At 45.3% G+C, this 22,501-nt stretch overlaps 1 protein-coding gene across 1 annotated transcript in view; it reads left to right on the top strand.

Moving 5' to 3' along the window:
- LOC146010152 (uncharacterized) overlaps positions 1–19,039 on the top strand; it is a 39,037-nt gene extending 19,998 nt beyond the window's left edge. Inside the window, 2 exon segments of the mRNA XM_083151110.1 lie at positions 16,897–18,799; positions 18,801–19,039. Of these exon segments, the coding sequence (XP_083007236.1) occupies positions 16,897–18,799; positions 18,801–18,891 (1,994 nt within the window). The 3' untranslated portion in view covers positions 18,892–19,039.
- Positions 19,040–22,501: the final 3,462 nt, after the last annotated feature.

Below are 22,501 nucleotides of genomic sequence, written 5' to 3'. Positions count from 1 at the left end.
TATAAGGGGAGTAAACCATCTGCTCTCGGCCGATCCAGGATCATGGATAAACGATGGGCTGCATTTATCGAACAATCTACTCAGGGTCACGAAGGATAATGTACAATTTTGGGATAAAAATAAAAACAGGGGTGGTTACAACGTATACATTTGTTTTTCAGATATGGCATCCTTTGGTAGGTATTGTTTGTGACAACAGACCCTTGAACTCTTTGTTGTCTCTCTTTTTGGTATGCTTTTAAGTATGATGGTATTATCACTATCAAACATCCGGTCCTGGGTAAGGTGTCAAGTTTATAGATTCTACCTTGACCTAAGCTGGGACGGGTAACACACTCTCAGAACTCTGTATCGTCCGTCCACTGCCTGGCAGCAGGGCGGCGGCGGTATCCTTGCTTTTGAAGATAAGAACGGATAGTGGGGGGGAGACAAGAATAGGACCCACAACAATAGAGAAAACTGAGAAAGGAAAAATTTTGTTAGTGATGCTTTCAACCTGTTACCAGTGGGGTGTGTCACAGTCCCTTTTGTAGCTTGTACAGGTTGCTTGACCTTAGCTGCTCTCCAGTCCTCCCGAAATGGTGCCTCTTAGCGATTTATTTCTTTCGCCCTCGAGTGTAGGGACCTTCTGGCTTTCTGTTCCTTTGGCAGTAGGACGAACGTACCCGAATCTCTCTCTCTCTGCGACTTTGTTATTGAGGTAGTGCTGGTCAACAAGATTTGGGGTGGTTCTTTCCAAAGGTCTATCAAGCAACCTGTATATGGCAAAGCAGGGGAAACAACAACATCTCCTGGTTCATGGTTATGACAGTTCACAACAGGTGTCAACAAAGTCATTTTGCTGCAGTTTTCCAGGTGTGGATACATCACTTGCATTTGTGGTCTAGGATCTCCTTGTGGGATTACCATAACCTGTGGCTGCCCGCCAAGCAATGTTTCGATGGGGACAAATTAGGTGGAGTTCTGAGAGTGATTCTACTACTAAAAAAAGAGATTATAGGGTGTACCATCAGTCCCTAAAGGTTCACACATGACTTAAACCTTTCATATATATATATTTGCATACTCAAGGGTGCTTCTGGGCTGCCATATCTATACACACAAACGTCAACACATACATGTATATATATATAAAAAATAAATAACTATAATGCTTCTAGAGTGGACTGTACAAAGCCAATTTTTGTATTACCTGCAGAGGATCCTGCTGGAGGAGGGATGTGGAGATGGCTCTGTGGGAACAGCCGTTGCAGTTTCTTTCCCCCAGACAAGTAAGGCATGATTCTGTCGTCTTACCTGTCTGTGGGCACACCAGTAATTTCGGACTAATTTTCCACATACCTTCCCTGTCAAGACAAGTCAGGCCATGGGCTATCTCTGTCCTGACAGTTTGGCATGTTCTCAGAGTCACTGGTTTTCCTTGTCCATCTTTCTATTCCTGTCCACATCCCTTCGGCTTCCAGACTGCTTCTCCTGCAGGGGACACAAATCTTGTATTACTATGTGAATATACTGACATTTATAGGGGGAACACAAACATTATCCGCAGAGCGCATGGCTCACCCAGCTGCCTTGCCAGCATGTTCATCATCAAGTGACACTGAATCCTCATTGAAGATGTGGTTTTTACACTTGATAACAGCCACTCTGTCCGGCAGCTGTGTGACTGTCAAGAATCTTTTAAACTTACAACGCTTGCGCCACTGGAGTGCCAGCTACTGAAACAAAACATCTGAGGCGCCATAGGGCCTAAAATCTTCTGTATTACCCCAACAAACGTACTTGGAGTCGGCATGAATATTGGCTGTTTTTCTCTCAGCCCGCAGTGCTACTAATGAGACTGCTGTTGCTGAGTGAGACGTCCAATGGGTTCAGCCTCTACTATGCCTTTTCCATCTATTACGGTATAGCCAGTGTACAATTTTCCCTCTCGGTGTTGTGGAAAGAACGAGGGAGAGAGAGAGAAAAAAAATGAATTACCTCTTCCAATGGGTTGGTACCACCCTTTGGGGGCATGCTGCAAAGGTCTGATTCAAACATGTTATGCAATCATATTCGTCTCGGCTCCCACTAAATTCCACCATTCCAGCAACCTCAGCACCAATCCACCCTTTGTGCCTTGGCGGGCACACCTGGTAAGAGTGTTGCTGGGTTTACAATACTACCCATTTTACTGGTAACATCAATGCAAGTTCCCATTTAGTGAACTTGGCTGATGAATATTTTTCACATGTTTAGGCAGAATTTTAGGGGTGTCCAGACTATATGAGGAGCATAAACAGTTAAAACACACCCCAACACCACATTCTCAGTTTTGTTTACCGGTAGTGCTATGGCAACTGCACTGTGTAGACAAGTAGGAAGTGCTCAAATAATAGGGTTTAACTGTACACTGTAGTACGACATTGGTCAGGCTGGCATCACCAGGTTTCTTGTACAAGTACTCCTGCCGCACACCCACCTGATTCAGTTCCGCACAGTTCAAAGGGTTTCCCATAATCTGGCATTCCCAGTGCTGGGGCCTTTGTTAGGCTCACCTTTAGTTCCTCGAAAGCCAGTTCAGATTCCTCAGTATGAGAGACCCGATCTGGCCTAGTTGAGGAAACCATCTCTTGTAGTGGTAATGCCAGAATAGAGAATCCTGGGATCCAATTGCGACAGTATCCACACATGCCTAGGAACGTACGGATCTGATGCTGGGTCTGTGGCAGTACCATGTTCTGAATTGCTTGGATTCTGTCGTCGGTGAGGTGTCTCAGCCCTTGGGTAAGGCAGTGGCCCAGATACTTAACCCTGGTCTGGCATAATTGCAGCTTATCCTTGGATACTTTATGTCCTGTCTCTGAGAGATGCATCAGTAGTTGTCTAGTGTCATCCACTGATGACTCCAGTGACTTCAGAACACAACAATAAGTCATCGACATATTGTATCAGTATCGAACCGCTCATGGGTTGAAAGGATTGTAAACAATCATGCAAGGCCTTGGAGAAGATGCTGGGGCTGTCTATGAATCCCTGGGGGAGTCGTGTCCAGGTATACTGTACTCCTCTGTAAGTAAAGGCGAACAGATACTGGCTGTCAGGGTGCAAAGGGACGGAGAAGAACGCTGAACACAAATCAATGACTGTGAAATGGGTACAGTGAGGTGGGATTTGCATTTGGATGACAGCTGGGTTTGGCACTACGGGGAATTGGCTCTCAACTACTTTGTTTACCCCTCTTACATCCTGCACTAGTCTGTAGCCCCTCCCCCCGCTCTTTTTCACAGGAAAGATGGGACTATTGGCCGTGCTGGAAGTTCTAACTAGGATTTCCTGTTGGAGTAATCTTTGGATCACTGGATGTACTCCTAGCTCAACTTCAGGTTTTAAAGGGTATTGCGGTATTTTTGGGGCTATCCTGCCTTCTTTTAAGCAGATTTCTACTGGAGCTACATTTGCCATCAGCCCAGCATCCTGTCCATCTTTAGTCCAAAGGGAACTCGGTATTTGTGCTGTAGTTTTTAGCTACCTTAGATGGATTTGACTCTATAACAGTGGAATACAACATTAGCCTCTGAGGACTGTCCAGCATATCTTGCACTTCTTGTGCAAGATTTCTAGGAGTGTCCAGAAATACCCCATCAGGGGTGCAATAGATGACACATCCCACTTTACATAGTAAATCTCTACCCAGGAGGTTAGTCGGGGCCGCTGCAGCCAACAGAAAAGAGTGTTTGTCACTTTGGAGGGTTAGGCTGCCGGGGTTCTGCCTGTGCTGCTGGACCAGATCATATGGCACCTGCGCTGCTCAGGGGGCTCCGGTCGACACCCTTGCTATTAGGCTGCTGCAAGATTATTCCATCGGTCAGTGTGGCAGTCGGGCCGTGCCAGGTCTCAGTTACTGGCTCAGCTCCAGACAGACCTCCTCGAGGCTGCTTGCGGGTTATGCCAGCTTGTAGCGGAGGACCAGCGGTGGGGGCCTGCACAGGAGTCAATTTATAGGAATAGGCTGCCGGGCTTCTGCCTGCGCTGCTGGATCAGACCATCCGGTACCCGCACCACTCCGCTCAGGGGATTCCGATCACCTCCGGTCAGCACCTTGCTATTGGGATGTTTGCAAGATGCCCCCTGCTCACCCAGCCGGTCAGCGCGGGAGTCAGGAGCCGCGCCAGGTCTGTCGCAAGGTCAGCTCCAGACAGACCTCAGAGCTGCTTGCGGTTTACGCCGGCTTGTAGCGGGGGGGATAGCGGGGATAGCGGTGGGGACTGGTCCGGGGATCCACTCTATCCTGTCGTGTGCATCTCCGCTCGGCGTCCCACACGCCCATCAGGGGTGCAATAGATGACACATCCCACTTTACATAGTAAATCTCTACCCAGGAGGTTAGTCGGGGCCGCTGCAGCCAACAGAAAAGAGTGTTTGGTATGCAGAGGCCCGCTTGTAACATCTGCTGGTTTCGTCAGTGGGTAATGCTGTATTTTTCCTGTTACCCCAATTGCTGCTACTAATTGCTTGGCGCAACCTAGACCAGGAGGGAATGTTGTTAACGGGTTTGATACAAAAAAAAAAACTTTATATTTATTTTTTTTTAAATTCAGTATTCTTTTATTGCTTTTTTTTTTTTTATATACAAAAAGAAAAAAACACATCAAACAAACCACATATAACAATAAGATCATCTCTATACAAATATACATCCGCATATTCAGTTAGTACTTGATCGGTGTTCTATTTTTTACCAAGGTTATTTCTTATAGTTATACCATTCATTATTCTTATATACATTCTTCTATCCATCCCATACATCCTACACATTTACCCCCCCTCCCCCCCCCCCCCAGTTGCATATATTCCTCAGGGTTTCCCTCCTCACTCCTTCACTCTATACCTTCTAATTGTGTCCTTTGTGTTTTATTTATTGTAATATTGTGATTGTGTCCACTGTGTCCATATCTTTTCAAACTTCCCAATATTTTTCCTTTTCCTAATATACATATGTCTTTCGTGTTCTACTGTGTCATTGACTAATTTTACCCACTGTCCCAATTCAGGTTTTTCCAGCGCCAGCCACTTTCTAGCAATTACAACCTTAGCCATAGCTGTTAATTTTTCACATAATTGGCTGTTTAATTCCCCATTTCTTACTTCTTCTATAATACCTAATAGACATGTCTTAGCATTGTAGTGCCTTTCCGACATCCCTAAATTACCCATTATGTGGATTATCTGATCCCAGAATTCTTTAACCATCCTGCATTGCCATATCATATGGAAGAATGTTCCCTGGGCCCTCCTACACTTAGGACATACATCCTCTTTGTTTGGATCGAATCTTTTAATTTTCATTGGCGTGATATATACCCTATGCAGGATGTATAACTGAATCTGTTGGAACTTTATAGATTCTGTGGCCCTAGTTGGTGATGCTAGTGCTCGGTTCCATTGTTGATCACTGATGTCTCCCACATCTCTTTCCCACTCTTGTTTGATTTTATCTATTTGGGGATTATCAAGCATACTTACTAACCTCTTATATATTTCAGCCACCTTCACCTTTTTTTCTTTATCTAACATTATCTTAATTGGGGAATCTTCTATATTTACATTGCTTCCTCCATATAGCTGATTAAGGTTGCCCCGCAATTGTAAATATCGGAAAAAATAGCCCCTTGGTAGCCTATATTCTAGATCTAGTTGGCTATAGGTCTTCAATACCCCCTCCTGATACATTTGGCCAATATTTTCTATCCCTGTTCTTTTCCAAGCTATCCTAGTTTCTTCTTCGCTTATTGCATTCTTTCCTCCCTTTTTTCTTTTGATCCATACTGGAGTCTCTGGATCTATGTTTTTATATCCCATTATTTTGTTTGCGCACTCCCATACTGTTTTGGCCTGTTTAATCAGTGGGTTCTTTGTTTTTTTTTTATTCCCTATTATGATAACTTGTCTTGGGGTCATGTTCCCACATTCTTGTATAACTAATTCGCTTATACGGGAGCTTTCTTGATCCCTCAGCCATACTTGATTATGAAACCGTTGAGCTGCCACATAATATAATCGGAAATGTGGTAACCCCAGACCCCCCAATTTTTTTGGTCTTATTAAGGTATCCCTTTTTAGTCTTACACGCTTCGCCCCCCATACAAATGTGGTTGTGATACTATCTAACTTTTTAAATAAACTCATGGGTAAGTATACAGGTGTATTCTGGAAAATGTATAAGAATTTTGGTAATATTACCATTTTTATTAGGTTTACCCTCCCTGTTACTGTCATGGGTACTCTGCTCCATGTTTTGACCTTGCTCTGATATATCCTAATGAGTGGTTCAATATTCATTTTGATAAATTCCTTTCCCTCATTAGCAACTCGAATGCCCAAATATTTGGTGTCATCCACCCAACTCAGTAAGCCCCCATTATTTTCCTGTGCCTCTATTTTCCCTCTCAAGGGCATCATACTAGACTTCCCCCAGTTTATTCTTAGGCCAGAGTACTTTCCAAATGTTTCTACTATTTTTAGTACGACAGGCAGTTCCACCGATTGATTTCTCAGGTAGATCAGCATGTCGTCTGCATACATTGATATTATTTCTCTATCTCCCCGCCCCTGCTCAAACCCCGCTATCTCATGCGAAGTTCTCTATATGCAAGCCAATGGCTCTATTGCCAGGTTGAAGAGGGCCGGGGACATAGGACACCCCTGTCTTGTTCCTCTAGTCAACTTAAACGGTTCTGTACTGTACCCATTGATTTGGACCCTGGCCTTAGGATCTCTGTATAGCAATTTGATCCAGCTTATAAAATTTGGCCCAAACCCATATACTTCCATCACCGCCCATAGGTATATCCACTCAATACAGTCATATGCCTTTGCCGCGTCTTTTCTTTTTCCTGTTCTTGTTTTATCTGAATATTTGTATATAAACGTCTGATATTCACCCCTGTACTCATACCCTTACTGAACCCGGTCTGATCTGGGTGGATGACATCATTCATGGCTGCCTCCATTCTCTGGGCCAGTACTTTGGCAAGTATTTTTGCATCCATATTTATCAGTGAGATTGGCCTATATGACTCTGGTTTACATAGATCTTTATCTTGTTTAGGGATTACTATTATTAGGGCTTCGTCCATTGACTCAGGTAGTTTCCCATCTATCAGGCTATCATTAATCAAGTCTGTTAACCAGGGAGCTATTTTTTCCCTATGCTTCTTATACATTTCTGCCAGGATTCCGTCGCATCCTGGTGCTTTATTACCTGCTACTTGATTTATGGCCTCTTTAACCTCCTCAACTGTAATAGGGCTCTCCATTAATACACATTGTTCTCTATTTATTTTTGGAATCTGTATCCCTGCCAGATACTGTTTAACTTCCTCCACCCCATATTCCAGTTTAGATGTGTATAATCTTTTATAGTACTCTACAAATACCTGTGTGATTTCTGGTGTTGTGTCTACACATATCCCGGACTCTGATTCTATTTGTACAATATGGTTTTTGGGTGCTGAATTCTTAATTAACTGGGCCAAATAACTCCCAGGTCTATCCTCATTGATGTATTTAAAATGGGCTAGGAATCCTTCTTGTTTCACGGCTTCTAATTTCAGCTCATTTATCCATGTTCTATTTACTTGCATCCACTCTTCCTTATTTCTTTCTGTTTTATTTTCCATATATTGGTTCTCTAGTATTTTATTATTTTTTTCCAACTCCTGTTTTTTCTCTCGCGAGCTTCTTTTTATTTGCGCTATCCTCTTAATTAATGACCCTCTAATGACAGCCTTCCCTGTATCCCATACCACCGCCTGTGATGCAGATCCCGAGTTTTTACTGAAGTATTCCTCCCATTCCTGCTCCAATTCAAGCCCTGCTCCCATTTGTTCTAACCATACAGGATGGCATTTCCACATACTAAATCCTTTTTCCTCCTGTTGTCTTATTTGTGCAACTATTGGGGAGTGGTCAGATATTCCATGAGACAAGTATTCTATCTTTTCTATTCTGGGGAGCATTTTATCATCCACCATAACCATGTCAATACGAGACAGAGCTTCCAGCGATCTTGAGAAGCATGAATATTCCAATTTTTGGGGGTATCTCAGTCTCCATACATCCCTCCACCCGATATCCCCCATAAACCTGTCTAACCCTTTATTCCCTGTTTTTCCCACCCCCATATTCCGGTTCCACCTATCCATACTGGGGTCCATCACATTATTGAAGTCTCCTAAGCATATTATTTCTGCCCCATTTGATTTAGATGCAAAGATCACTGCCCTCTCTAATACCTCGTATTGAAATGGCGGGCCGATGTACACAGCCAAGATGCACACATTTATCCTGTGTATCTGGCATTCTAAAAACACATACCTCCCGTATTTGTCTATTTCTTTCCTTTTGCATTGAAATGGCACATTTTTATGAATTAGAACTGAGACCCCTCTTGAATTGTTCGTGAATGTGGAGTGATATGCTGAACCCACCCATCCCTTTTTCAACACCCCTAATTTCTCCTCTATTAAATGTGTTTCATTTAAACATATTATTTGTGCTCCCTGTTTGTTAATTACATTCATTACCGTGGTTCTTTTAATCCTGTCGTTAAGTCCGCGGACATTCCAACATAATAACTTTGTCATTTTGGTACTTGTTTCCTAGCACGGCCACACCGATTCAGATCGGGGTGGTCGTGTCGGAAAAATCGGGTCGATCGCATCGCATGCGATTTGGTCGCACCCGATGCGATCGACGCGACCGACCGATTTTTGACCCGATTTTTTTCATTGAATCCATTGAATCCAATGTAAATTGGGTCCCTGGGACCCAATTTTACATTGGATTCAATGAAAAAAATTCCCAACCCCCCCAAATTTAAGCGCGTTAACCCCAGCCCACGATAGACGCGAACCCGAAGCGTGGCGAGCGTAGCGAGCCCGCGAGGGGCGGCGGTACGCGTCCTCCGACCTTTTCATGCCCTACTATCCACTAGGGCGTGGAGTGAGAATAGAATAGTGTGGCGAGCGCAGCGAGCCACCGAGCCCGAAGCGTGGCGAGGGGACGCGGATACCTTCACAGGTAAACGCGTCCCTTCGCGGGCTTCACAGGTCTCCGCGTCGCCACGGACACCTGTGAAGCCCGCAAGGGGACGCGTATAACTGTGAAGGTATCCGCGTCCCCTCGCGGGGCTCGCTGCGCTCGCCACGCTTCGGGCTCGGTGGCTCGCTGCGCTCGCCACACTATTCTATTCTCACTCCACGCCCTAGTGGATAGTAGGGCATGAAAAGGTCGGAGGACGCGTACCGCCGCCCCTCGCAGGCTCGCTGCGCTCGCCACGCTTCGGGTTCGCGTCTATCGTGGGGCGACGACGGGGACATTTATAATGTGAAATGGGTCATATTGACCCATTTCACATTTTTTGACATTTTTACACTATTTCAATGTTAAATTTTTTTTTAACATTGAATCCTATGTAAAAATCGGGTGCATCGCGTCGGGACCAATGTTAATGGTCCCGACCGACGCGATGCCCCCGATATTTTAACGTTCCCGACAAGATTTCAATGTTAAAATTTTTTTTAACATTGAAGTCTATGGAAATATCGGGGGCATCGCGTCGGTCGCGTCGGGACCAATGTTAATGGTCCCGACCGACGCGATGCCCCCGATTTTTGATCCTAGCCGGCAAAATGGACCTGATTTCAAAAGAAATCGGGTCCATCGTGGGTAATCGTGTCCCTTACTTAAGGGACACGATTACTCACGATTGTGGCCGTGCTAGGAAACAAGTACCGTCATTTTATGTGTTTACTCGTGTTTCTATGTGCGTACATATCTACAATTTTTTACACATCCTATGGTGTCACAACTCGTGTCATTTTTCTCTCTTTTTTCTTTTTCCAATCCATAATAAAGTGATATATTGCAACTTTCCCTTTCGCCCCCTCCCCCCTCCCTGTATACCTTCCCCATTAAAGGATACTTTAATACCAAAAAAAAACCTCTCCTTTCTCACCCCCCCCTACCATACATCCACACTCACACTGTATGACTATTTCCTACTTCTTCTTCCCCGGGCGAGATTTGGAATCTCTTCCTTATGATCACCTATTCAGTGGGCTCCCTGACATATACTTATGCACATTATCTTCTGCACATGCACTCTATATGTATGTTTTCCCCATTCCTACCCCCACCCCACATCCCCCCCCCCCCCGGCCACCATTTCCCCAGATATTATTATTTATTTATATATTTATATTTTTTCTTTTCTCCTCTTTCTTTCCCGCTTCCCTTCTCTTCCTTTTTCTTTCCCCCTTCATTTCTTTCTTTCCCTTCCTCCCCTCCCCTTCTTCCTTCTTCTTTCCTATCCATCTACCTTTCCCCTATCTCCCATTCAATTTTAGGCAGGTAAATTATCTCAGAGACAAGGAGAGATCAAGACACTCCCAAATAATCAAAAAGAGAGAAAAAAAAACAAAACACAGAAGATCAAAAAAAGAGAAAAGCAAGACACCAACACATCAACCACGAGCACACAGCCACGTAATAGACACTGTGTCAAAGGCCCCCCCGTATGTGAGCCGACATCCACTGATATCCAGGCCCTAGGTCCTACTGTCAAGTTCCACCTATTTCTTTTTAATCTTATAGTTCTCCAACCATAATGAGGCTTCCTCTGCTGATGCGAAGAATTTTGTCTCTCCATCGATTATGATCCTAAGCTTTGCTGGGAACATCACTGAGTACTGAATCCCTGCATCTCTCAACCTCTTCTTGATATTAATGTACTTCAGACGTTCCTTTTGTACATCTCTAGAGTAGTCAGGGAAAATCATGATCTTAGCACCATTTATTTCCAACTGGCTTTTTGATCGGGCCAGTCGGATAATCAAATCCCGATCTCTAAAGTTCATAATTTTGGCGATAGACATTCTTGCAGGGGCCCCTGGTGGTAACGGCCTCCCTGGTACCCTGTGGGCCCTTTCAACGCAAAACTGAGGGGACAGTTGTTCTTTCCCAAAGTTTGTGATCAGCCACTTTTCCAGCCACACTTCCGGGGAATCTCCCTCTGTTTTCTCAGGTATCCCCACCAATCTGATATTATTACGCCGCAGCCGGCCCTCCATTTCAGATACTTGGGATATTATCCCTGCCACAGTCCCTTTTAATTGGTTTATTTGTTTTTCTACTGAGTTTTGTGTGTCCTCTATCTGAGATACTCTTGTCTCAGCCTCATCCATTCTCCTGTTTACACTCTGAACCTCCTGTCTCAGTGACGCAATATCAGCCTGAGTTTTCTCTATTTTGTCCCCCAGCCTTTGCTCACAAACACTTATTGCTTCTAAGAGCTGCTGTAAAGTGGCTTCAGGTATTGGTTCAGGTTCACATACACTCGTACTGGGTCCACCAGCTTTGTGGGGAGATAATGACTGTCGGGTTTCCCCGGTAGCTAATCTTGTCTGGGGGTTGCCTCTTGCATACTTCTCGAGTTTGGCAGCTGCCGCTGTCTGCCCAGTTTTCCCCATGTTTATCACACTGTCCACATATACAGTCACTAGTCAGAGTACTGTTTCTTTTAATTCTGTATGTACTCACGATACCAGCTCAGATTTGTAGGCCTCCACTTCCTTGCTCCCCTCGCCAACCATGCAGGATAGTCGACGTCGGGCGCTTCCACTGCTACCCAGGGTTCCCCGCTTCTCCAGCTGCTCAGGGGGCCTGCTCAGGAGTCACTTTGGAGGGTTAGGCTGCCGGGGTTCTGCCTGTGCTGCTGGACCAGATCATATGGCACCTGCGCTGCTCAGGGGGCTCCGGTCGACACCCTTGCTATTAGGCTGCTGCAAGATGTCCCTTGCTTATTCCATCGGTCAGTGTGGCAGTCGGGCCGTGCCAGGTCTCAGTTACTGGCTCAGCTCCAGACAGACCTCCTCGAGGCTGCTTGCGGGTTATGCCAGCTTGTAGCGGAGGACCAGCGGTGGGGGCCTGCACAGGAGTCAATTTATAGGAATAGGCTGCCGGGCTTCTGCCTGCGCTGCTGGATCAGACCATCCGGTACCCGCACCACTCCGCTCAGGGGATTCCGATCACCTCCGGTCAGCACCTTGCTATTGGGATGTTTGCAAGATGCCCCCTGCTCACCCAGCCGGTCAGCGCGGGAGTCAGGAGCCGCGCCAGGTCTGTCGCAAGGTCAGCTCCAGACAGACCTCAGAGCTGCTTGCGGTTTACGCCGGCTTGTAGCGGGGGGGATAGCGGGGATAGCGGTGGGGACTGGTCCGGGGATCCACTCTATCCTGTCGTGTGCATCTCCGCTCGGCGTCCCACACGCCCATCAGGGGTGCAATAGATGACACATCCCACTTTACATAGTAAATCTCTACCCAGGAGGTTAGTCGGGCCGCTGCAGCCAACAGAAAAGAGTGTTTGGTATGCAGAGGCCCGCTTGTAACATCTGCTGGTTTCGTCAGTGGGTAATGCTGTATTTTTCCTGTTACCCCAATTGCTGCTACTAATTGCTTGGCGCAACCTAGACCAGGAGGGAATGTTGTTAACGGGTTTGATACAAAAAAAAAAACTTTATATTTAAACTATTCCACTTACCCATATCTGAGGCTCCTCCCTCAGATATTGTCTTATGTTACCTGAATGTGGGGTGTATGTGTGTCCTACTCCCTGTTTGCATATATGTGTCATGTGGCGTTGGCTACTAGGTGGGGCTATGGCTATGTGTTGAGACCTACCTGTCTTCTCCCATTGTGTGTCCCAGTTACTTACATATGTTTTTCTATGGTTACTTACCCTGCAATGTCTGGCTATGTGTCCTTTGTTTCCACATGTGAAACATACCATTTGGTTTTGTCTTTCTGTCATAAATCGTTTGTCCAGATCAACAGCAGATTTCTTTAAAGTGTGTATTGACATCTGTCTGCAGTTGGGGTGAATGGTTTCTATGTTGTTTCTCAGATTTTCCCTAAGACCTTGTATCAGCACAGAGACAATTCCTCCCTTAAGATGTATGTTGTCCCTGGGGCTGTGGATACCAGAGTGTTTTGGCAACGCCTGTAAAGCACGGTTGAAATATCCGCTGGTGGACTCGCCATCTTTCTGTGTGATGGTGAATCCTAGGGTATTTTCAACCGTCGCTGGGAAATATACACCCAATTGTATATTCATTAGGCGTATATTTTCCTGGTTGCCCTGTTCAGTTAAAATCTTATCGCCCTCCACACCACTGTCTCGAATTAACTTCTGGACATCTATGTGTGAAGGGAGGCAAGCTCTCAACATGTATCGCCAATCCTTATTGGTGGGCTCATCTGAATTTCCTCGCTCCCTTACAAATTTCTGACACTTTGCCAGATCTTTGCTGGGATCAGGGAAATTTTTGATGATTGAATGACGTTCCAATCGTGTCCATGTTTTGTGCATGTCACTATCCTTTACAGGCATTACCTCATCCCCGTCTCCCCGTCCACAAGGAGGTTCCACTGTGTGCAGAGGGTGGATCTGTATCCTCCCTGCACCATTGGACAACATCCCAGGAGCAACTATCTCTGTGCTGTGTTGTGTGTACTTACCTGTGTCTCCAATCGTGTTCCTGGCATCAGCTATCTCCTCGACCAGAACAGCAGCAGCAGCTTGGGCTGTCTCAGCCTCTCTCTCCTTTCCGCTAGCTTCGCAAGGGATGGCTGATGTCAGGAATCTCCCTTGTGGATCTGTATCTTGCTTATAGGGGGTAAAAACAGGGTACAAGTTAGCAATGGATACATTATTACTCATGTCTTTCTTATGAGTCATTAACCCCTTCGGCACATATGGGGGTGGGGGAGTTGATTCTATTGCGGCAACGGTTGCATTTTTATTGTGGCTGATTGTATCTGGTATTGCCAGACCTTTGATTCCCCATTGTTCCTGTCCTTCCTTCTGCCACAATTTAAGAATATCTATATGCTTCCCTCTCTCCTTGCGACTGGAGAGTAGGCATATTTCATCTTTTACTGCCGATAAGATTTCTGGATCGAAGCTACCAACACTGGGAAATTCTAACTTGCTGCCTTGTGTCATTTTTCTCCATTTATTTTGGTAAACAACTGCGAGTTCACCGTGCTTCCTGCACATAATAAAAGCAGCCGATCCTTTTGGCCGGCTTGCTTCCTCCCTATCTTGCACGTTATCACAGCGTGACCCGTTATTACCCATAGTTACAGGAATAAACGTTCACAGCTTAATAGATATCGGTGGGTTATTACTTATCTGAGAGCTCCCCAAACACTCACTTCTACAGCTTCCTAGAACATCCCCAACAATCAAGTGAGGTGCGAAGGATACGAGGTATGATACTCAATCACCAAGTCTTTCAACTAGCAGCGAACTTCTAGCCAACTTGCTTGGTGTGGCACAATTTTTCCAGGGTATAACAAACTTGTTTTCCTATACCCCCAAAAATTGGATTTCTAAAGTAGCTAATCGGAAACACGTGCGTTCCGATGTATCTTCTTGTACCCTCCTAGCGGAATCAATTCCACTGAAGGGGCAGTTCCTATGGGCACGTCGTCACGTGAACCCGGTCCTAACTGGACTGTCCTACACTGGACTACACTGCGCTGAGTCGTGCCGTCACACACCCGTTCGCCTCAGTTATTTTTCACACTGGGCGCTAGTTACACCTTGGTCTTATGCTTATTTTTGAAATATTTCTGTACAGAAAATCTTCCCAGGCTGGTAGCTTGTCACTAGATACTTATGCAGGTATAAATCCCTTATAATAAACTATAGGAATCTATTAAAATAATGCTTGAGTTGCTTGCTTATGAGAAAATGAACAAAAAAGAAAAAAAAAATTATTTTCTTTTATTAATCACCGCCTTATTCGCAGTATATTACTATACTGTTTAAATAAAGCTAGTGGTTTAATACTGTTCACCTTTTAGTTCCTATGTGTGCTGCGTGTGCAGTACCAATGAACAGCCACGTGTGTACGTGCGTTGTTCACAGGCCGCCGATGAATCGGCCACCCACGTGTTCTATAGTGTATTTGCAAGGTTGCGCTCGGGTTTCGCTATACGCAGTAATTGCGCCTAAATGTGGAATAAATCCCTTAACTCTGTCCGAGAGTTACGTATCAAGATGCGAAATAAATCCCGCACTTAATCCGTAAACCACGTACAAAGATGCGAAACTTTCCCGATGTGGGCACGTGCGCGCGCACCTTGCGTAATACACAATAGACGATTTACGTTACTGCAAAAGGCCCGGGACTTGTCGCCACGTGGCGGAGTCCCTGTTTTTGCGGTAACTAACAATAAACAATTATAGTTTTGCACAGAGGGGATCCTCTATGTACTATAATAAACACACTCGAACCTTATCGCACGTGGTACATATAATGTAATGAACAAGCAACTCAAGACACTATACCCCGTTAAACTACTTGTGGCAGGCAGAAGTACAGTTTACTAAACACTTAATATATGCTTTAAACACGTGGCTTTCACTTATTGTGCCCCGGGTTCAACGCTAGCACTTCCCAAACCCCGCACCGCCGCGGACCTGGCCTATCCAGCAATGGATAATACTTCCACCCTTTTGCTGGTATAGGTCGGGTCGCACGCCTGGTACTGAGTTCTGGAATGTGGAGTGGCCGGACGATGCCCCCAAATTGTTAATGGCGATTTAATATGACCAAAGAGACAATAAGTGAAAAGCGCAGGTTACGTAGTATGTCCGCAACCTGTATACCCTTTATACCTAACTACGTGCGAACAAAACGTATTGTATATTGTACACCAAGAACCAATACCTTAATAAGAGATTCCTTCGCAGTAATTTGTCTCTAATCTGCGAATATACCTTTATGGACAGTGTCCGTAATATACCTTTATCGCTAAATGCGAATAACAGACACAAACCACAGTATAGAAGTAAGGAGATAAGAACTCCATAAAAAGGTTGTATTTAAGTCCCTAATGGACAAAAGGGGTTTACAGGAATAGAAAATACAGGTTTAACAAGTGATACAATATGCTAACAATGAATACTAAACAGGCTCTGCTAAGGGGAAAGAATACAGATACAAGACACAATCAGCCAACAATAACAATAAGAATAAATACCGTGAAATGCAACCGTTTACCGTTTCATCAAATATGCGAAGCGCAGTCCGGTCAGAGCTCACTATCGTTCAGGGCTGAACTATAGTCCGGTGGAAAAGTCAGGGAAAGGTAGATGTGCCGAAGTGACTGAGGCTGCTCCGGGTCGCCTATCTTATAGGGTCAGAAAGGGGAGGTCAAAGGCCATTCTCATTGGTCAGAGATCATATGTCAAGTCCTCTGTGATTGGGGCAAAGTAATACAACTGGTGTGCAAAGGTGCAGGGGGAAGGTGAACTTCGCAGTCCTTTTGTCTGTTGGTATCGTCGTCAGGGGTTGTAGATAGCTGTAGAATCGGTTTTAATAGATTCCTTTGTTATATACTTTCAACAGAAACTGTCTCTGGAATATGGATTATGTCCATATCTATCGGGCCGTGTATATTGCGAAATATTCGCAATGACCGGAAAACTACGCATGAGAAACGGAACGGAACGGTACTAAACATGATACAGACAGATGTGTGCAGGGCTAACTAAGCTATGTGTGGCGTTCTAAACCTTTAACTATATTTCATTTCGTGTAAGTGTGTTATTTTGAATTTATGTGTGATAGTATGGCTACTCTTCTGGTCCACTTTGTCACACATTCTCGGGTATGGTAACTTTATTTGCGCAACTCTGCGAACCAAAATGGCGGCCATACTATCCTAAAATGGCGTGTGTGTAACTAGACTTCCACAAGTGTAAGTGATAAAACATCCATGAACATTTCCTTCTCAATGTAACCAATTCTGTCTGTTGTCATTCATCTGTTTCCTGTAGATGGGCGCACAAGCAGGAATACCTCGGAGGGAGATCTCATTGTGTCTCCAGATTATATACTAGAAGATAAGAACATCAGACAAGATTCTCCAGAAGAAAAACCCATTATCCCCAATACAGACCCAACATTTCCCAGTGCAGATATTTCATCTGGTCCCTCTAGTCATGAGGAACCTTCTCCTGATCATTCAGACCTTACTGCACCCAGTACAGATCATAAAGATGATACAATATCATCCAGTTCTATAAGTCAGTCAGTTTTCGTTTTACATCAGAGACATCACACAGGGGAGAAACCATTTTCATGTTCTGAATGTGGGAAATCATTTTCTCGTAAATCACATCTTGTTACACATGAGAGATTACATACAGGTGAGAAACCATTTTCATGTTCTGAGTGTGGGAAATGTTATAGGAATAAACCCAGTCTTGTTACACATGAGAGATTACATACAGGTGAGAAACCATTTTCATGTTCTGAATGTGGGAAATGTTTTACTCATAAATCCAGTCTTGTTGCACACGAGATGGTACATACAGATGAGAAACCATTTTCATGTTCTGAATGTGGGAAATCGTTTTCTTGTAAGTCAAATCTTGTTATACATGAGAGGGTACATACAGGTGAGAAACCATTTTCATGTTCTGAGTGTGGGAAATGTTATAGGAATAAATCCAGTCTTGTTAGACATGAGAGGGAACATACAGGTGAGAAACCATTTTCATGTTCTGAATGTGGGAAATGTTTTACTCATAAATCCAGTCTTGTTGCACACGAGATGGTACATACAGGTGAGAAACCATTTTCATGTTCTGAATGTGGGAAATCGTTTTCTTGTAAGTCACATCTTGTTATACATGAGAGGGGACATACAGGTGAGAAACCATTTTCATGTTCTGAATGTGGGAAATGTTATAGGAATAAATCCAATCTTGTTATACATGAGAGGGTACATACAGGTGTGAAACCATTTTCGTGTTCTGAATGTGGGAAATGTTTTACTCATAAACCCAGTCTTGTTATACATGAGAGGGTACATACAGGTGAGAAACCATTTGCATGTTCTGAATGTGGGAAATGTTTTACTCATAAATCCAATCTTGTTCTACATGAGCGGGTACATGCAGGTGATAAATCATTTTCATGTTCTGAGTGTGGGAAATGTTATAGAAATAAATCCAATCTTGTTATACATGAGAGATTACATACAGGTGAGAAACCATTTTCATGCTCTGAATGTGGGAAATGTTTTACTCATAAACCCAGTCTTGTTATACATGAGAGGGTACATACAGGTGAGAAACCATTTGCATGTTCTGAATGTGGGAAATGTTTTACTCATAAATCCAATCTTGTTCTACATGAGCGGGTACATGCAGGTGATAAATCATTTTCATGTTCTGAGTGTGGGAAATGTTATAGCAATAAATCCAGTCTTGTTATACATGAGAGGTTACATACAGGTGTGAAACCGTTTCCATGCTCTGAATGTGGGAAATGTTTTACAAATAAATCTAATCTTGTTACACATGAGAGGGTACATACAGGTGAGAAACCTTTTCCATGCTCTGAATGTGGGAAATGTTTTATAAATAAATCTAATCTTGTTACACATGAGCGGGTACATACAGGGGAGAAACCATTTTCATGCTCTGAATGTGGGAAATGTTTTACACTTAAATCCAGTCTTGTTCTACATGAGAGAAACCATACAGGTGAGAAACCATTTTCATGTTCTGAATGTGGGAAATGTTTTACAAAAAAATCTAATCTTGTTACACATGAGCGGGTACATACAGGTGAGAAACCATTTTCATGCTCTGATTGTGGGAAATCGTTTTATCATAAATTCCATCTTGTTGCGCATGAGAGGGTACATACAGGTGAGAAACCATTTTCATGCTGAATGTGGGAAATGTTTTACCAATAAATCACATCTTGTTAGACATCAGAGAAGCCTTTTCCATGCTTGCAGTGTGGGAAATGTTTTATAAATAAATGTATACTTTGTAAATACCAGAAAAATAACATTTTGATGAGCAGATCTACATTAAACATGATGAGAGGATACCCCTGTTGCATGCACAGGGATCATCTGAGAGTAGTCTCCCCAACACAATGCAGGCTCGATTACACCCCCCCCCCCCCCCCCCCCCCTTAAAACTGTGGGAGCTACCCATGGGTTCTTAAATGTAAGGCTAGCAGAAACTGTCCTGGCTGATGTTCCTCCACAACCAGCCCCCTCCCCCCTCTCCAGAGTGGCCGGCTTATGCTGGGTACACACCAACATGATGCAGCTTGTGAGCGGGTTGTTAGGGGAATGTATGACCCGCTCACGATCTGGTGGAGCCTATGACACGTTCAGGAACTGCCTCTGATATGATCGCGACCCGAACCCACTTCAATGGTCGTTTCTCAGAAACTATCTGCTGCAGGTAGGATCTTAGAGAAGACCGAACGATCCGCAGGGCTGCACATCGGATCGGGATTGCATCAGAACGGCAGTGAAATGGCCAATTTACATAAAATCGGTCGAGATTGTATCTAAGTTGGCTCATTTTGGCAGGGCCGAAACTAGGGTTTCTGGTGCCCGGGGCAAGACATTCATTTAGTGCCCCCCCCCCCCATTTTTTTATATATATATATATATATATATATGCTTACAGACAGCAGAAGGGTGATATTAAACCAAGAATCAAGTCAATATATCATATATAATTATAAATAGGGACAGTGCGCGCCAAAGGTGCGTGGTAAAAATATAGGGCATTTTTTTTTGGGGGGGGGGGGGAGAGAAGTGGTGTGGTCACATAGTAGTATCAATTCACATTATAGCACACACCGTAATGCCCAGTACACATTACAGCACACACCGTTATGCCCAGTACACATTCCAGCACACACCGTAATGCCCAGTACACATTACAGCACACACCGTTATGCCCAGTACACATTCCAGCACACACCGTAATGCCCAGTACACATTACAGCACACACCGTTATGCCCAGTACACATTCCAGCACACACCGTAATGCCCAGTACACATTCCAGCACACACCGTAATGCCCTGAGCACATTACACCACAAACCGTAATGCCCAGTACACATTATAGCACACACCGTTATGCCCCCCAGTACACATTATAAGCAATGGTTAATTGCTGCTGCCACTGGATAGAACACTGTCCCTGAATGATACACAATATGCCACACTGCAATGTCCAATATGTCACAAACATACCTCCCAACACGAGGCAGCGGAGAGGAGGCACGCGCCCAAAATTAGAGGGTTCACCCACTACCGTGGTACTCCTGCGAGGCTACATCCCCCATTTTTTCCGCTATGAGGGCATGGTCAGCTCTCTAAGAGCTGTAGCCACATGGGGTGCGGCCATAGAAAATGGAGGTGTGATACACATATGCCCACAATAGTACAGTGCCAGATACACATGACCCCAAAAGTGCAGTCCGTGATGCCCATTATACCTATGCCGCACACTGTGATGCCCATTATAAATATGATCCGCACCGTGATGCTCCATTATACATATGCCCCACACCTGGATGCTCATTATACATATGTCACACACATGATGTCCATTATACATATGCCCCACAACGTGATGCCCATTATACATATGACGCACACTGTGATGCCCATTATACATATGCCACACACATGATGTCCATTATACATATGCCACACACATGATGTCCATTATACATATGCCCCACAACGTGATGCCCATTATACATATGACGCACACTGTGATGCCCATTATACATATGACACACAGCGTGATGCTCCATTAATCTTATGCCACACACATGATGCCCATTATACATATGCCCCACAGCGTGATGCCCATTATACATATGACGCACACTGTGATGCCCATTATACATATGACACACAGCGTGATGCTCCATTAATCTTATGCCACACACATGATGCCCATTATACATATGCCCCACAGCGTGATGCTCCATTAAACATATGCCACACACATGATGCCCATTATACTTCAGTAGGTAGTATGCAGGCTGGAGTCAGACACCGTTTTAAAATTAAACATTGATTACCAGATGCAGGGAGATGATTTAGAGGAGCAGCGGCGTTGACTGCATTTCATGAGGGAAGGAGGGAGGAATAAAGCGCGATTTCTAGCGCTGGCGATAGTAGGAAGGCAAGTGCTGCTGTGCACTGTTCCTCACTTGGCGGCAGGAGGTCACAGATAGTGACCTCCTGCCGCTCCGCCATCGGGAAGCGCGGTACTTATGTAGTAACTGGGCTGCCGATTTCTAAATCGGGTCGGATCGGGAGATCGCATCGCATCGCATGCGACCATGCGATTCGATGCGATGCGATGCGATGACCCGATTTTTCCATAGGAATCAATGTTAAAATTTCTCCTTCGGGAGACATCAGGGGCCACAGCTTTACAGTGGGTAATAGGAGTGGGAGAGAGCTCCAGCACCCTAGAGGTTAACTTTAACTGCCTCCCAGGCAGCCAGGCTCCTCCCCTCCTATACCCCGCCTCCAGGCCAAGGACCTCAGTTTTTCTAGGGTGCTGGCAGGAGCCAGATGCACCCAAAAGAGGGGCTGCTATATTAGCAGCCATAACTTTATTTTTTATTTTTTCTACTGCGAGTGTCAGAGCAGCAGCGCTGGGGGTCTGAACAGACCCCTGCGCTGCTGGCTCCATCACCCGGGTCCGGCGCTGCATTGCCACCCGCGGGTGGGGACCTGCAGTGGCCCCAGGGCACTGGGGAGCCTTCAGTCACAGCCGGACGCTGGGGACCACAGGCGCCCCCTTCAGAACAAATGGGACGCACTGTGAGTATTCACGCTCCCCGCCAGGAGCGTGTGTGAAGATAGCGCAGTGAGCCGCACAGAGTGGCTGTCACAGCCGGCGAGGGGGGACCGCCGGCTGTGCTAGCAAGCGATCGGCTCGCCGCCCGTCCCGCTGGACCACCAGGGATCTTAGTTTGTGGGCAGCAGCGCTGGTATGCAGGGCCGCCCGGCGCGCGCCAGATCACCCGCCATTTTACCGGCGCTGCAGGAGGACATCTTCCCTGGGGGTCATTTGCTAGCAGGGGGAGGTGGCTCCCCCCACATCAGCCCCTCCCCCGGGGACAGTAGGCAGGGAACTGTGCTTGGCGCGCAGAGAGTTCCCGCCACTGACATCCCTTGCCTGGCTGCACGTGAGGAGGGACACGGAGAAGCTCCATTGCCACCCAGGGTTCCACTCTTTCACTGCCAGGAGGCTTGGGCAAGTCCCCCCTGTACCTCTCCTGCGGGACACAGGTCACAGTTACTGAGTGCTCCAGTCAGCCATAGCTGCTGCAAGAGCCTAGTGCCATTTGCCTTGTAATTGCATTGTATGCCTATGTATACTTGCTGTATATGTGTACTTATTAACCCAATAGCTGCTGCAGTGTATTTGGTGTGATTTTGTACTTAGCCCTCCTGTACTTACAGTAGTTATGCCCAACAAGGGCAAGTCCAAGAAGGGGGACGCCCCAGCATTGCTGTCATGCACAGCCTGTAATGCGGGCCTATCTCCCCTGGACTACGTACAGGACGGCCTATGCGCAAGCTG

Source organism: Crinia signifera, chromosome 6, assembly GCF_055691185.1.
Source record: "Crinia signifera chromosome 6, ASM5569118v1, whole genome shotgun sequence".
Lineage (NCBI taxonomy): Eukaryota > Metazoa > Chordata > Amphibia > Anura > Myobatrachidae > Crinia > Crinia signifera.
The sequence above is the reverse complement of the archived record's forward strand: the minus strand, read 5'-3'. Positions and strand labels throughout refer to the sequence as shown.